This window comes from Paramisgurnus dabryanus, chromosome 24 (assembly GCF_030506205.2).
Source record: "Paramisgurnus dabryanus chromosome 24, PD_genome_1.1, whole genome shotgun sequence".
Lineage (NCBI taxonomy): Eukaryota > Metazoa > Chordata > Actinopteri > Cypriniformes > Cobitidae > Paramisgurnus > Paramisgurnus dabryanus.
In genome coordinates, this window is record NC_133360.1 from 8,499,103 (window position 1) to 8,514,333 (window position 15,231).

The 15,231-nt window shown below is 34.7% G+C and overlaps 1 protein-coding gene across 1 annotated transcript in view; it reads right to left on the bottom strand.

Annotated features, from left to right (window-relative positions):
- Positions 1–15,231, bottom strand: part of zranb3 (zinc finger, RAN-binding domain containing 3) — an 81,732-nt gene that overhangs the window by 33,979 nt on the left and 32,522 nt on the right. Inside the window, exon 9 of the mRNA XM_065244577.1 lies at positions 3,269–3,388. Coding sequence (XP_065100649.1) covers positions 3,269–3,388 — 120 coding nt within the window. The remainder of the gene's footprint in view (positions 1–3,268; positions 3,389–15,231) is intronic.

Consider the following 15,231-nt stretch of genomic DNA (forward strand, 5'->3'; position numbering starts at 1 on the left):
TGTAGCACAGTTTTACAGACGCACAGCTCAAGTCGCACCGCAACCTGACACAATGTCTGCAGTACAGTGTGTGGTGTGTGTGCTGCAATATTTGGCGTCATGCACATTCTGGGCGTAATCATCTGACAGCTTTGAAACACAGGTGAACCGGCGTGCAACACCTCTCTCCACCTCTCTCTCTCGCCTCCCCTCAGAACTTCATAACTTTTCTCACCCGTTTTAATTTTAGCTCCCTCTTCAACTTTTTCCGTCTCTCTCGCGCGGGGTGCGAGGAGCGTGACAGGTGCGAGAACGGCGGAGCGGTTCGCGTGAGATCGCACCTGCCGGGGTGCGACTCCCCCCACCCCCTTCCTTCGCCAGATTCGTAAGCAGCAATTAACGGCAGGGTGGAGAAAAAAGAAAATTTTCACAGTCTCCGGGATCAAACGTCTGGCCAGAGAGCAACGAAAATAGGAAGTGAGAGAGAGAAGAAGAAGAGGAGAGAGAGAGAGGGGGCTGGAGGCCAGATAGAGCGGAAATTGACAAAACAAGCCCTCATTAAAACAGTGAGACATCTGTGAAGGTACCGTGTCGGCAACCAGCCAGGCTCTTTAGGGTGCAAAGCGTTTTTTTAGCGTGGCGCTGTGTGAACGGAGAGGAAAAGCGAGATAGATTGCTGGATTGTGGTAAAAGATGAATCAACAGCTTTGATAAAGTGTCTGAAAATGGATTTGATACAAGTTTTTAGCCGACACGACCCAGAAGTCTCTCCGGAAAGACAGTGAAGTTTATGATGGATTTGCTGGGTGTGGGTGAGATTAATGGATGCCAATGTATATTTTGGCTCGGAAGTTATGAAAGCTGTTTTTCGACTAGCTGCTTAAAGTCCGGTCTGCTTTGCAAATTAAACCGAGTAGCTCAACTGAAAGACCAACAAATGTCATGCGTTTAAACCCCAGGATAAAATGTACACCTTAAAAGACCTTGGACATTTAAAGGTGCTGTGTGTAGATTGTAGCGGCATCTAGAGGTCAGGTTGCAAATTGCACCCCTTCCTTTCGAAACGCATAGAGAAGCTACGGTAGCCGCCACAGGACAAACATGTCATCATCTGAGACAACACAAAGACGCGCTCTGTAGAGCAGTTTATCTGTTTAGGGCGGCACATAATGGCGATGTCTATGTAAGTGGACCCACGGTGTATGTATAGACAAAAACAGCTTATTCTAATTTAATAAAAACAATACAGTTCATTATGTACACTGCAAAAATGATTTTCAAGAAAAAAAGTTTTTTTTAGTATTTTTGTCTTGTTTTCAGTAAAAATATCTAAAAATTCTTAAATTAAGATGCTTTTTCTTGATGGGCAAACCAACCCAAGAAAATAAGTCTAGTTTTTAGGCCAAAAAATAAGCAAAAAAAATCTTACATTTTTTTCTTAAACACTACATTCAAGAAAAATTCAAGAAAAATTTGCTTACCCCATTGGCAATTTTTTTTTTTTGCTTGTTTTATGCACAAAATCACTTAAATTTTATATTTTTGGTCTATAAAACTAGACTTATTTTCTTGGGTCGTTTAACTCATCAAGAAAAAGCATCCTTATTTAAGAATTTTTTGATATTTTTACTGAAAACAAGACAAAAATACTAAGAATTTGTAAGGTCTTTATTCGCCACTGCCCTGCAAAAAATGATTTTCAAGAAAACATTTTCTCAGTATTTTTGCCTTGTTTTTATTAAAAATATTTAAAAAATCTTAATTTAGATGCTTTTACTTTAAAAAAGTCTAGTTTTAAGACCAAAAATATCAAATTTAAGTGATTTTGTGCATTAAAAAAAATCTGCAAATTTTTCTTGAATTTTTCTTGAATTTAGTGTTTAAGAAAAATTTTTAAAAAATTTTGCTTACCCCATTGGCAGATTGCTTTGCTTGTTTTATGCACAAAATCACTTAAGTTTGATATTTTTGGTCTAAAAACGAAACTTATTTTCTTGGGTCGTTTCGCTCATTAAGAAAAAGCATCTTAATTTAAGAATTTTTAGATATTTTTACTGAAAACAAGACAAAAATACTATGAAATTTTTTCTTGAAAATAATTTTTTGCAGTGTGAAAATATAGTTACATAAATTATGAAATTTACATGCTGCACCTTTAAAGGGACACTCCACTTTTTTGAAAATATGCTTATTTTTCAGCTCCCTTTGAGTTAAACATTAGATTTTTTCCGTTTTTGAATCCATTCAGCTGATCTCCGGGTCTGGCGCTACCACTTTTAGCATAGATTAGCATAATCCATTGAATCTGATTAGAAAATTAGCATCGTGCTCATAAATGACCAAAGAGTTCCAAAATTTTCTGAATGATGTTACGCAGTGCCCGAAAATAGTCCCCAGCTATTGAAAGTTACCATGGGGACTATTTCTGGGCGCTGCGTAATATCATTGCGCCTGCTGCAGCCATCTTACGGCAGCAAAGTCATTGATTATTACGCCAGAATGAGAATATAGTTCCTAGCCATATCTGCCTAGAAAATCACAACTTTTAATTTTCTTTCGGTCTTAGTACACAATGTAACTACAGAAGAGTCAAGTTTTAAATAGAAAAAATATTGAAACTCATTTTTAGGCGCGATGCTAATAGTCTAATCGGATTCAATGGATTGTGCTAAGCTATGCTAAAAGTGCTAACGCCAGACCCGAAGCTCAACTGAATGGATTCCAAAACGGTAAAAATGAAATTTTCAACTCTAGGGGAGCTAGAAAATGAGCCTATTTTCAAAAAAAAGTGGAGTGTCCTTTAAGAACGTTAAAAATCAGATGGTCATTTAGGTTTTGCGATCGTGATAGATCTAGTAACGGACCGAATGGCTCATTTCAACTCGATGTTTGTATAAACACCCACCTGATTGACAGCAAAACGGCGAAATAAAAAAGGCCCCATTCTTTCATTGTAAGAATAAACCAGTGGCCCGCCGCAGGAATCTGTTAAAGCGGAGAATGAACCCTACCCAGGGAATCAAACCCCCCTCCCGCTCCCTCTCTCTCTTTCTTTAGTACTGTCAAGGCCTTTTATGCTGTTTTTCCTCTCACACACACTTCTCCCACCTTATCTCTCATTCCACTCACACAGACACACATACACACACGATCTCAGTGAATGGGTCAGTGTGTGTTTGTGTGTTGGGACAGTGGTGTGACAGGCTGATTTAATGAACAGTGTGGAGGTGCTGACACACTTTCACGAAAGTCTCAGCGATGGCCTGCTCTCCCTTTCGCGCGCACACACCTTGGCTTCGATGACAGCTTCGGTACACGCCTGTAGCATGCTGAGATGATGAGCGAAGACTAGAAACTTCAGCTCTTCTGTCTCCAACATCATCTTTATGTAGTCTTTCACAGCTCCGGCCTGGAATGGAGAAAAGGACACATCAATTATTTCGGAGAGCTAATGGCCACCCGTGAGATACTGGTTAAATAATGGGACAAAAATCACAATTTATAACTGATAGTTTTGGGTTTAAATATGAGCCACAACTGAAGCAGCAGTGTATTATTTTTAGGTTCAGCAATTTTACTTTAATAAGTTATTAGTCAGTCATTTTAGTCATTTCATTGGTATTTTACAAATTTGACTTTCGATGCAAAACCCTCTAAGTACATGCAAAAATCTCGAAATCTTTAGTCGCTCTTCACTCTCCTTTCTGAATAAAGGTGTAAAAGGCTCAAAAATTAAGTCAATATCCCAATACAGTATATTCGGTAAACCTCCTTTAAACAGGTAAAAAACTCTTCTTCCGTGTACTTAGAGGACTTTGCTAAAAAATGTTATGGGATAGTAATGGATTTCGCCAACAAAGCTGTTTTTCTGAATACATACACATCTGATACCTATGCATGAGAACACACATTCATGCGTTACATTTAAAGATGCCTGGATATGTTTTATCAAATATTGACCCTTTTTAAGTGTACATTTCCCAGGATTTCACGTACCTTCTGGCGAAACCTTAATTTTAGTTAGTTGTAGGGCTGAACAATAATTCAATATCAAAATATTTTGCAGTAAATATTTTTCAATAACAATGATAGGGTTTCTAAACACATTTCCGATATTTTGATATACATTAAAGCGTCCCTTGGCCGTGTCATGTCTAAATCCGCATGTTAAACGAGGGTCAATGCAATTCTTCCTTCCAAAACGCGCTCCCGTGATGGGTTTCATTGTGGACATTCGTTGTGGGCATTCTTTGCAGTTTATCCCAAGGACTTTTTAACATTTATACCGCTATCGGATTTATGCCATTTCGTCCAAAATTTAGAAGTATACCGTCGATAGAAATTTTGGCCATATCGTCCAGCCCTAGTTAGCTGAAACTATAATTCTTGGATTCTTGGGATCTGTCGTTGCTGTTCTATTGTTTTGTTATGTTAAAACTATGCTGTGCGAAAACCTAGTGGTTTGCAAGGGAATTTCAGGGGGTTCGTGAGCTGATGAAAAACATATAATTACTTACAGTAGATACAAATAAATTATTTTATTAAGTACTTTTACAAAGTAGTACACAATTTATTTTAGTTTAATCTGCATTTCATGTGACCATTACACAATACTACAAAAATGACCACATAAGGTAATAATAGGGGATTATCACGCTTCCAGGTTTTGTGGGAAGGGGCTTGTCAACTTTGTGCATCTCCACTTCCGGCGCAGTTCGGTTAGGTAACTAACAGGTAGTGGTGGAATGTACTTCGATACTGTATTTAAGTAAATTTTCCATGTATTTTGGTACTTTACTGAAGTAGAATCTATAGTGCATACTTTTGACTTTTACTTGCAAAATTATCGGTACTTTTACTTTACTATATTTATACAACACCATCGTTTCTTTACGTACCTTTCTCAACAACTTTTCTGTTTAATCTGGACCAGCAGAACTGGTATTACGATCCACCAGAAGTGGACGTGCACAAAGATCGCTGAAAGCGGAAGTACTACGTATCAGCGTGATAATCCCTGATAACATTAACTATCTTAAATACTACTGATAAAACTTTAAAATAAATAAAAAATAAAATAAATTAAAAAATTAAAAAAGTTAAAAATGCAAATGTGCTATTAATTATTTTTATATTTACTTAAAATCTCAGCTGGTACTTCAAGTAAATAATTTAGGTAAATGGGGTTCGGCTGATGAAAAAAGTTTAAAAACTTCTGTGTTAAACGATAAAAGGAAGGATAAAATACTTCGAATACTTTATATTAGTTTTTTTTTGTCAGCTGAACCCCATTGACCGAAATCATTTATTTGAAATACAAGCTGAGATTAAGTAAATATTTTAACAATTGAACAGCACATTTGGATATTTTTTTATCTGTTTTAAAGTTTTTATCAGTAGCATTTAACATTACCTGTCATTTGGTAATTTTGCTTTTATTGGTACATAAAAAGTATCTGTCCATCTGTCCAGTTTTTTTTATATATTTCAGTGTTGTGTAATGGTCACATGACATGCAGATTAAACAAATAATTAGTGCCGGGCAAATATTAATCGCGATTAATCGCATACAAAATAAAAGTGATCTTTGGCATATTATACGAGTGTGCGCTGTGTGTAATTATTATGTATATATAAATACACACTCATTTATGTATGTATTTAAGAAACATTTACAAGTGAATATATATTTATTTATATTTTTATTAGGGATGCTAAACAATTAATCGCGATTAATCGTTAGCAGAATAAAAGTTTTTGTTTACATCATATATGTGTGTGAACTGTGTATAATAACTTTGTATAAATAAATGTACACACATGCATGTATATGTTTTAGAAATGTTTACATGTGTATATACATTTGTATATTTATGTATAATTTATATTATATATAAATACTTAGGGCCAGATTTACTAAGCGCTTGCGCCAGCGTAAACCATCATTTTGGCGGTAAATAGCGATGTCGGAATTTACTAAAGACGCGCAGTGGATCATTAGCGCTGAAAAGGTGTGGTCTAGTTCTTTTTGCGACTGACCTGATTGCATATGCATTTCTAGGAGTTTCCCTTTCAGACGCAAACATTTTGGGAGGAGACTATTTAAATGATTCACGCAACGCGATTTACTAATGTTTGCGCATGTGTTATGTATGGCATTTGCGCGACTATTTAACGCCGAAAAAAAGCATGTCTTAAATCATTTTGCGCTCGAAATGGCTGCAATTGTTGTTGCTAGGAGGAGACATCGCAGAAATCAGAGACTGCATGGTAGAAGGGAGAGGATTTCCAGGATCATTTTACCAGATAAGTTCACGCGTCTCTCTGCCTTTATTTATCGGCCTGTATATCACATGCACCTGCAGGAGCATCATCTCTGCTTATTTGCAACCATGCGCTAATTTGCGCTGCTCTTAGTAGATTGGTTGGTCATTATGGAAATCAGCTGTTGCGCCTGTGTTATTTAATTAGCGCTTTTTTAGTAAATAACCCGCAGATATCACCACTCCCATCAGCGCATTTTTGGAATTGCGCTCATGCGCTAATTTGCCCTGTTTAGTAAATCTGGCCCATAATTTATACATTTTTTTTTCTTAAAATTATACATTAATGTGTTCATATTTATATATATACATATTTATTATACACAGTTTACACACATATGTGATGTAAACAAAAACTTTTATTCTGCTAACGATTAATCGCAATTAATTGTTTAGCATCCCTAATTTTTATATATTTGATATTATATATAAATATATATAAACATTCTGAAATGAATATATGTATGTGTGTGTCTTTAAATATACATAATAATTACACACAGTACACACACACATATTATGCAAAAAAAACTTTTATTTTGTATGCGATTATTAGCGATTAATCTTTGCCCAGCACTACAAATAATATATATACGTGTGTGTGTGTGTGTGTGTGTGTGTGTGTTTTATTTATTTTTTACATTTTAATCAAAAAATTTAACATTTTATGATTTAGCGGTAATTAATCCAAAATTCACGAACCCCCTGCAATTCCCTTGCGAACCCCAATTTGGGAAACCTTGCTTTATATAAACAGCATTTGAACAGCAACCACCCAGAACAGAGGTTAAGAGGTGTTGTTACCCAGTTTATTCACAAAAAACCCACTTTAAAGAAACATCAGATCCCTAAGAATCTGAAAACTTTGAGATAATTTCATCGTCTGAAGCCTGTTTTATTTAGCAGAGTTGTTAAAACGTACAGTGTATCAAGTCATTAGCCGGCAGACAGGCCTCTCTCTTCCAGTTTCAAAGCTCTGCTCTGGTTTCTCATTATTGAAGAGTTTCGCCGTTTTAATATCGTCTAATTGGCGTCCAAAACTCTCGCCTGTGAAGGAGCACTAAAGCTTCTTACAAGCACCAAGTGTGTGCGTGTACACAGGGGCTCTGGTTCACTCATTTTCACTTGGCCAAAAAAAGAAAAACATTTCAAAAAGTGACACCATGCCTGACATGGCACAATTTCTGCCCGGAGAGAGAGAGAGATAGAGAGACACAAAGAAAAGAGAGAGAGAATATCATCTCAGCATCTCAGTGGCAAACAATAAATGAGAGCCAATGGGACAAGAGCAGCGGGTGCAAGAACACACAGGTTTGATGAATTAAAAACACACACTTGCTCACAAAGGGAGGCTGGACCGGGATACACACTGCTTTCACACACACACACACACACACACACACACACACACACACACACACACACACACACACACACACATGCGCAAGCACGCACACACGCACAGCAGAAGGCTTTAGTCAGGACACACACTGTGCTTAGGTGGATGATAAAAACTGACTGCAGTTTAAATGCACAAGAAAACGGTCAAAACCTTTGGTGTAACGACAGATTAGTGTCTTGACCAAAACCTGAAGGATTAAACATCATTAGCATGCGCGAATTTGTCGTTTGTACCATGTGGGACAGTGACATCACCTTAATGACATCATCCTCTATGAAGTGACGTCATTTTTGTGCAAACACAAAAGCGCAATGTCAGCAAATATTATGAAATAATTTATTAATATATTTGGTTGTAAGGGGGTGAACTTTTTATATCCCCCATCCATCCGTTTGGCCCAATGGCGAAGTCCAAACCGCATGGGAAGGATTAATAGCGCGTTCGGTCTTTTCCGGAGCTTTGCAGATGACGTTTTGGCGTTACGTAATTTAGGTATATTTATCTCTAATCTGACTCCAAAGACAAAGATTTAGTTTATATTATATTACAAATCGGATTATTACTTTTAAAACTTACAGAATTTAGATGGATGTTTGTTTGTTTATTCTGATAAAGCTCTGGTATTACACTCGTTCATTCGGTTCTCACAGTCGCACATGATCCTAGTACGGGCCTCATAATTAATATACTGGTCAACGGTCGTAAGCGAATCAGTGTTGGTCGCTGCCAGAGGTTGGACTATACGCTTAAGCGGCCGCTTTCCGCGTGCTCAACTTTAAACATACTTTATTTAGTCCCCTTAGAGGTGACACTTAATTATTACAATTATTATTTCTAATCAAGATTAATGAATAGAATAACATTGAAATAAACAGAGGTTGAGGCTGACCCTATTTAGAGTAATCAGAAATGTTACTCTAAACGGAAACACAGCCTCCACGCTTCTAAGTACACTTAAACTAACGCCAATTGCTATTCGTATCTCACAAATCCTCAGCTGATGTATTATTCACTATCTAACTGGGTTTGGGCCGATCCTAGCCTGATTTCAGTCCTTACGGTAACTACGGATACAACGATATTACTTGCAGTGTCAACATTTACCGAGCAACACAGAATAAAATCAAATATAACAATTTATTAACCAGGTAGGTAAAACATAATTCAGAAGCCAATTCACATTCCAATTCAAATACGAGAAAACAAATATAATCAAATGAGAATAATGCATACCTGGCAAGTGATGAATATCTGGTTACAGATTTCTCAAAGTAAAATAAAATACATGATGCTGTATCAAAGATACAGCATCATGGGGGTGAATTTCCATGAACAGAAAGACCCACCGAACCATTTTACATCATTCCCTTAAATATCCAGAGAGACAAAGCATATAGGAGTTTGCTACTGATTGGTTGTTGTAAAATTCAGGGGTGTTGCCTAATATACATACAGTGGGTGATTGGTTTATGCTTAGAAAGGGAGGTGTCTATCAACATTGAATGAAGTTTCACATAACATTGAATTCTGTTGTTATATGAGTGAGACCTGTAACCACTTGCAATGAGACATTCCAATAGAAAACAAATAAGATACAGATTTTAGATTCTTTGTGCATGTAGCATTTCATATACAGTTTGCTTTTAGAGAAAAGAATACAAATGTATGACACCCTAAAGGTGTGTCTTTGAAACCCAAATGTGTCTCAGTGGGAAGTCCACTGTGAATCGTGGAGAGTGGCTTTTCCCGCGCACTCACTTTGCCCCCATGCAGTGTCCTTTGGGGAGGTGCTATCTTATTTAGGAAATTATCTTACATGGTGTTTCATGCTTTTAAATGGTTTATCTCACAAAAAAATATCCAACTGAATTTGGTAAGATTAGAAATTGGTATGAAAAAGTTTAAATTAAAAAGAAAAAAATATATTTCTGTGATCATTTACTTTCCCCCACCTTGTTTCAAACCTGTATACATTTCTTTATACAAATGAAGATATTTTGAAAAATATTAATAACCAAACAGATCTGGGGCACCATTCACTTTCACAGTATTATTTCCTTTACTATGGAAGTCAATGGTGACCCAGATCTGTTTGGTTACAAACATTCTTTAAAATATCTGCCTTTGTATTATGGAAGTTTGGAACAACTTCAGGGTTAGTAAATGATGAAATTTTTTTTTTTCGGTGAACTCAAATACTTTTATTTTGGTGGGAACACAATAGCATAAACATCAGCAAATATTAGCAATGAATTTGATATTCTGCAATGTCTCACAATAAAAACATTACATTTTTGTTATAGACTAGACATATAGACATATAGACTATTTTATAAAAGGTGGTGATCAATAAGATTTTAATGTTGTTATGCAAGTTATATTTTATCATTTAAATCTGTTATGCATGTAAAGCAATTAAATAAAAACATAACTATGACTCTGTCTGTAAAATCAAAGCTAGAGTGTCATTATTTAATAATAAATTATGAGATAAGGAGCAACAAAGTAGTCATAGCCATAAAATAATAAATATGTATAACTTTCTTACTTGGGTCATTTTGCTTATCAAGAAAATGCTTCTTGATTTTAGAAATGTATAGATATTTGTACTAAAAATACTAAGAAAATAAGTCAAAAAATATTTTTTTAAAAAATGCGAAAAATTTGCCAATGGAGTAAGAACATTTTTCTTGAATTTTTCTTGAATTAAGTGTTTAGGAAAAAAGTTCAAGATTTTTTCTTACCCCACTGGCAGATTTTTTTTGCACGTTTAATGCACAAATTCAATTAAATTTTTATATTTATATACATTTATATACATTTATATATACTCGTCTAAAAACTAGACTTATTTTCTTAGGTCACTTTGTTCATAAAAAAAAATGCATCTTGATTTAAGAATTTTTAGATATTTGTACTTAAAACATGCACATTTTCATATATAATACTGAAAATAATGATTTGTATTGACAATGTCTACTAAATGGTTAATCTCACAGCAAAACATTGAACTGAGCTTGGTGAGATTACATAAATTTATATGAATAAAAAAGATTCAATTAAAGAGAAAAAAATAATAATTTCTGTGATCATTTCCTTTCCCTCACCTTGTTCCAGACCTGTATAAATGTCTTTGTTCTGATGAACACAAATGAAGATATTTAGAAAAATATTAATAACCAAACAGATCTGGGGCACCATTCACTTCCACAGTATTATTTCCTCTACTATGGAAGTCAATGGTGCCCCAGATCTGTTTGGTTACAAACATTCTTTAAAATATCTTCCTTTGTATTTTGGAAGTTTGGAACAACTTGACGGTTAGTAAATGATGAATTTTTTTTTTTCGGTGAACTATCCCTTTAATACGGAGCCCTTCTCATGACATGGTAAAACTTTTTTTTTAAATCGTGGCCACGAATTAGCAATTCGTTACCACGAATTAGTAAATCGTGCGCACGTTTTAGTAATTCGTTCCCTCATTTAAGCTAAATCGTGCGCACGATTTAGTAATTTGTTCCCTCGTTTAAGCTAAATCGTGTGCACGTTTTAGTAATTTGTTCCCTCGATTAAATTAAATCGTGCCCACATTTTATTAACTCGTTCCCTCGATTAAGTTAAATCGTGCCCACGTTTTATGAATAAGTGCCCAGAATTTCATTTAAACCATCGGAATAGTGACGCTTATCGCAGCTCAATGCATTAATACATTGCTATTAAGTATAAAATTTAGGGGTGACCCCGAATAGTCGAAGATTCGATGCATCGATAGAAGCCTGATTCGACTACCAATCTCACAGTCCAATCGTGGCAGATGTGTTATGAAATGAGGATCATTCAATTTTAGCCGTATATGGGTTCACACATTATCTGATTTCACATATAACAGCTTTCTCACAATATATTAATATACAGCATATTATTATAATGCTGCAAATAATATGTGAAGTAACAGCTTTCAATAAATATTTTTAAAATGCGTTAATAAATCCAACATCCCCTGTGACCGGGCTACACGGAGGTTTCTTAGTTAATAAAACATTGCCTCTTTGTTTCTACATTTAAAAGACAAAGCTGGCAATTATATTATGGCTATAGATTTCTATTCTTTCAATAATTTATTTTATTTTATTTATAAATCACTCTGGGTTATCTGATTTGATTTAACTATTTGGCTTGTGTTTTGTTTCTGTGCACTTGAGGCATTTTGAATATTTGTTCTGCACCTTGTTACTTCTGATGACCTTATTTTATTTAAAAAATGTATCTATTATAAAACGTAAATTCTGATCTAATTTAAGTCTGTAAATTTTGGATAGCTTTTCGTTGTATCAATGTTGCGCTACTGCGTGGTGGCCATGCTTGCGCATGTAATTTAGCCGAACAGGCTAGGTGCTCTGCCTCTCATATTTAGGAGTTCATCAAGCTAAACATTAAAAAACGGATGTTTTTCGACGGGTATAAGTTTTTAAAATGTATTTATCATACATTTTGGTTATCTTGTCAAAAGTTAAACTACAAAACAGGTAAGCCGTTATTTAAAATTTCGGTGATGAAACGGAAACTATCTGCACCGAACCTATTTCTGCCTGACTTTTCTTGTGATTTAATATTATGGTTGGTGTTCACTTTTAAATGATAGCAAAGAGATTCCTGAAATAAATAATATCATCAGGTCTTTCTGTATCTAAAGTGAATACAGAGAGGATCAAAGTCAGAGCAAGCAAACAGGTATTTCTGTGCTAAATAATAACGCATAGTGTCTATAAAATCATTAATTTCAGTGTTTTTCTTGTTATAAATTAAAGTTTAATAAATTGTAAATAAAGATTAGTTTTTATCATTTACAGTCACAATCACAAATTATTTGTCATTTCTCATTTGTCGGGTTTTTTTTTTTGGTCATGACTGCTTTGACGCGCTATATCTCCAAATTAAATAAAAACACTGAATTAGCCGAGGTTTCCAAGGCAGAATCACCTTTGTTATTTTTTTAGGTTTAGTTATCAAAATTTATTTTTGTGTGATGTTCTGTAGATCTTGGCTTTAAAATGTTATGAGGAATAAATAAACAAATGTTGCCTTATATATTTTACCTTAAAAAAAATAAATATATAAATGCATCGTCAGTTTTGTCTTCGTTCATCACTTGAAAGACAGTTTTGGTCACTTTAACAGAAAGTTGTTTATGTGTGCTGCTTGTGAAAGAAAATAAAAGTTAACAATTTGTACCTGGTCTGGCCCCCTCCCAACCCATGCAGACAAACATAGATATGATTCGACTATCGGTCGACTATGGAAAGATTCGACAATTCTGATTCAAATACGTAAATCCTTAGTCGAGGACACCCCTAAAAGATGCACACATTATTCATGAACACGTTCATCTCTGGCCTGGCTCTGTTATGTAATAGCTGATTGACAGGTGCGCAACTCCGTCTTTCGAACAGGTATAATTTTGTATAGTTACTCATTTAGGAAAATTATCCATGATTTAATGATTTTATTATTATTATGAAAATGTTTTTTTTTTTGCAGATTGATTACGATTTGTATACCCTAGTTTAAATACAAGACCTTTTTTTTTTTACCACGGAGGGCCGGTGGTATACGGAATTTCCCGATAGATTTTTTGGTCCCACTCCGCCCCTGACTGTATTAATGCGTTAGGCGTCACATTAATGTCCCTACTTTTTAATGGCCTACTGTGCACAAATTAATAAAACCGTATAAGACCCAAGGTGTATGAATTTGATCCTTACATAGCACTGTATCATGAGCCAGTTAATGTCCCAATATGTTTTTTAATTCTGTGCAGGAATAAATAAAACGAACTATGTGACTTATTAATAAAGTGATTTTGCATTAAGCGTCATGTTAATGTCGGTTGTGTTAAGTTTTTTTTAATTCTGCACAGGAATTAATAAAACTGTATATGAAGTTTGGCTCATTAATAAGGTATATAGATCAATCTTGATCTTTACATACTGTATTTATGCGTTAAGCGTCATGTTAATGCCCCGATGGTTTATTTTTTATTATTCCGAGCAGGAATTAATAAAACTGTTTAAGACCCAAGATGTATGAATTTGATTCTTATATAGCACTGTATCGATGCGTTAGCTCACGTTATGTCCCAATATTTTTTATGTAATTCTGGGAAGGAGTTAATAAAACTGTATATATACACGAGCCTAAGGTGTATGAATTTTATTAGGGGTGTCCTCGACTAAGGATTTACGTATTTGAATCAGAATTGTCGAATCTTTCCATAGTCGACCGATAGTCGAATCATATCTATGTTTGTCTGCATGGGTTGGGAGGGGGCCAGACCAGGTACAAATTGTTAACTTTTATTTTCTTTCACAAGCAGCACACATAAACAACTATCTGTTAAAGTGACCAAAACTGTCTTTCAAGTGATGAACGAAGACAAAACTGACGATGCATTTATATATTTATTTTTTTTAAGGTAAAATACATAAGGCAACATTTGTTTATTTATTCCTCATAACATTTTAAAGCCAAGATCTACAGAACATCACACAAAAATACATTTTGATAACTAAACCTAAAAAAATAACAAAGGTGATTCTGCCTTGGAAACCTCGGCTAATTCAGTGTTTTTATTTAATTTGGAGATATAGCGCGTCAAAGCAGTCATGACCAAAAAAAAACCCCGACAAATGAGAAATGACAAATAATTTGTGATTGTGACTGTAAATGATAAAAACTAATCTTTATTTACAATTCATTAAACGTTAATTTATAACATGAAAAACACTGAAATTAATGATTTTATAGACACTATGCGTTATTATTTAGCACAGAAATACCTGTTTGCTTGCTCTGACTTTGATCCTCTCTGTATTCACTTTAGATACAGAAAGACCTGATGATATTATTTATTTCAGGAATCTCTTTGCTATCATTTAAAAGTGAACACCAACCATAATATTAAATCACAAGAAAAGTCAGGCAGAAATAGGTTCGGTGCAGATAGTTTCCGTTTCATCACCGAAATTTTAAATAACGGCTTACCTGTTTTGTAGTTTACCTTTTGACAAGATAACCAAAATGTATGATAAATACATTTTAAAAACTTATTCCCGTCGAAAAACATCCGTTTTTTAATGTTTAGCTTGATGAACTCCTAAATATGAGAGGCAGAGCACCTAGCCTGTTCGGCTAAATTACATGCGCAAGCATGGCCACCACGCAGTAGCGCAACATTGATACAACGAAAAGCTATCCAAAATTTACAGACTTAAATTAGATCAGAATTTACGTTTTATAATAGATACATTTTTTAAATAAAATAAGGTCATCAGAAGTAACAAGGTGCAGAACAAATATTCAAAATGCCTCAAGTGCACAGAAACAAAACACAAGCCAAATAGTTAAATCAAATCAGATAACCCAGAGTGATTTATAAATAAAATAAAATAAATTATTGAAAGAATAGAAATCTATAGCCATAATATAATTGCCAGCTTTGTCTTTTAAATGTAGAAACAAAGAGGCAAT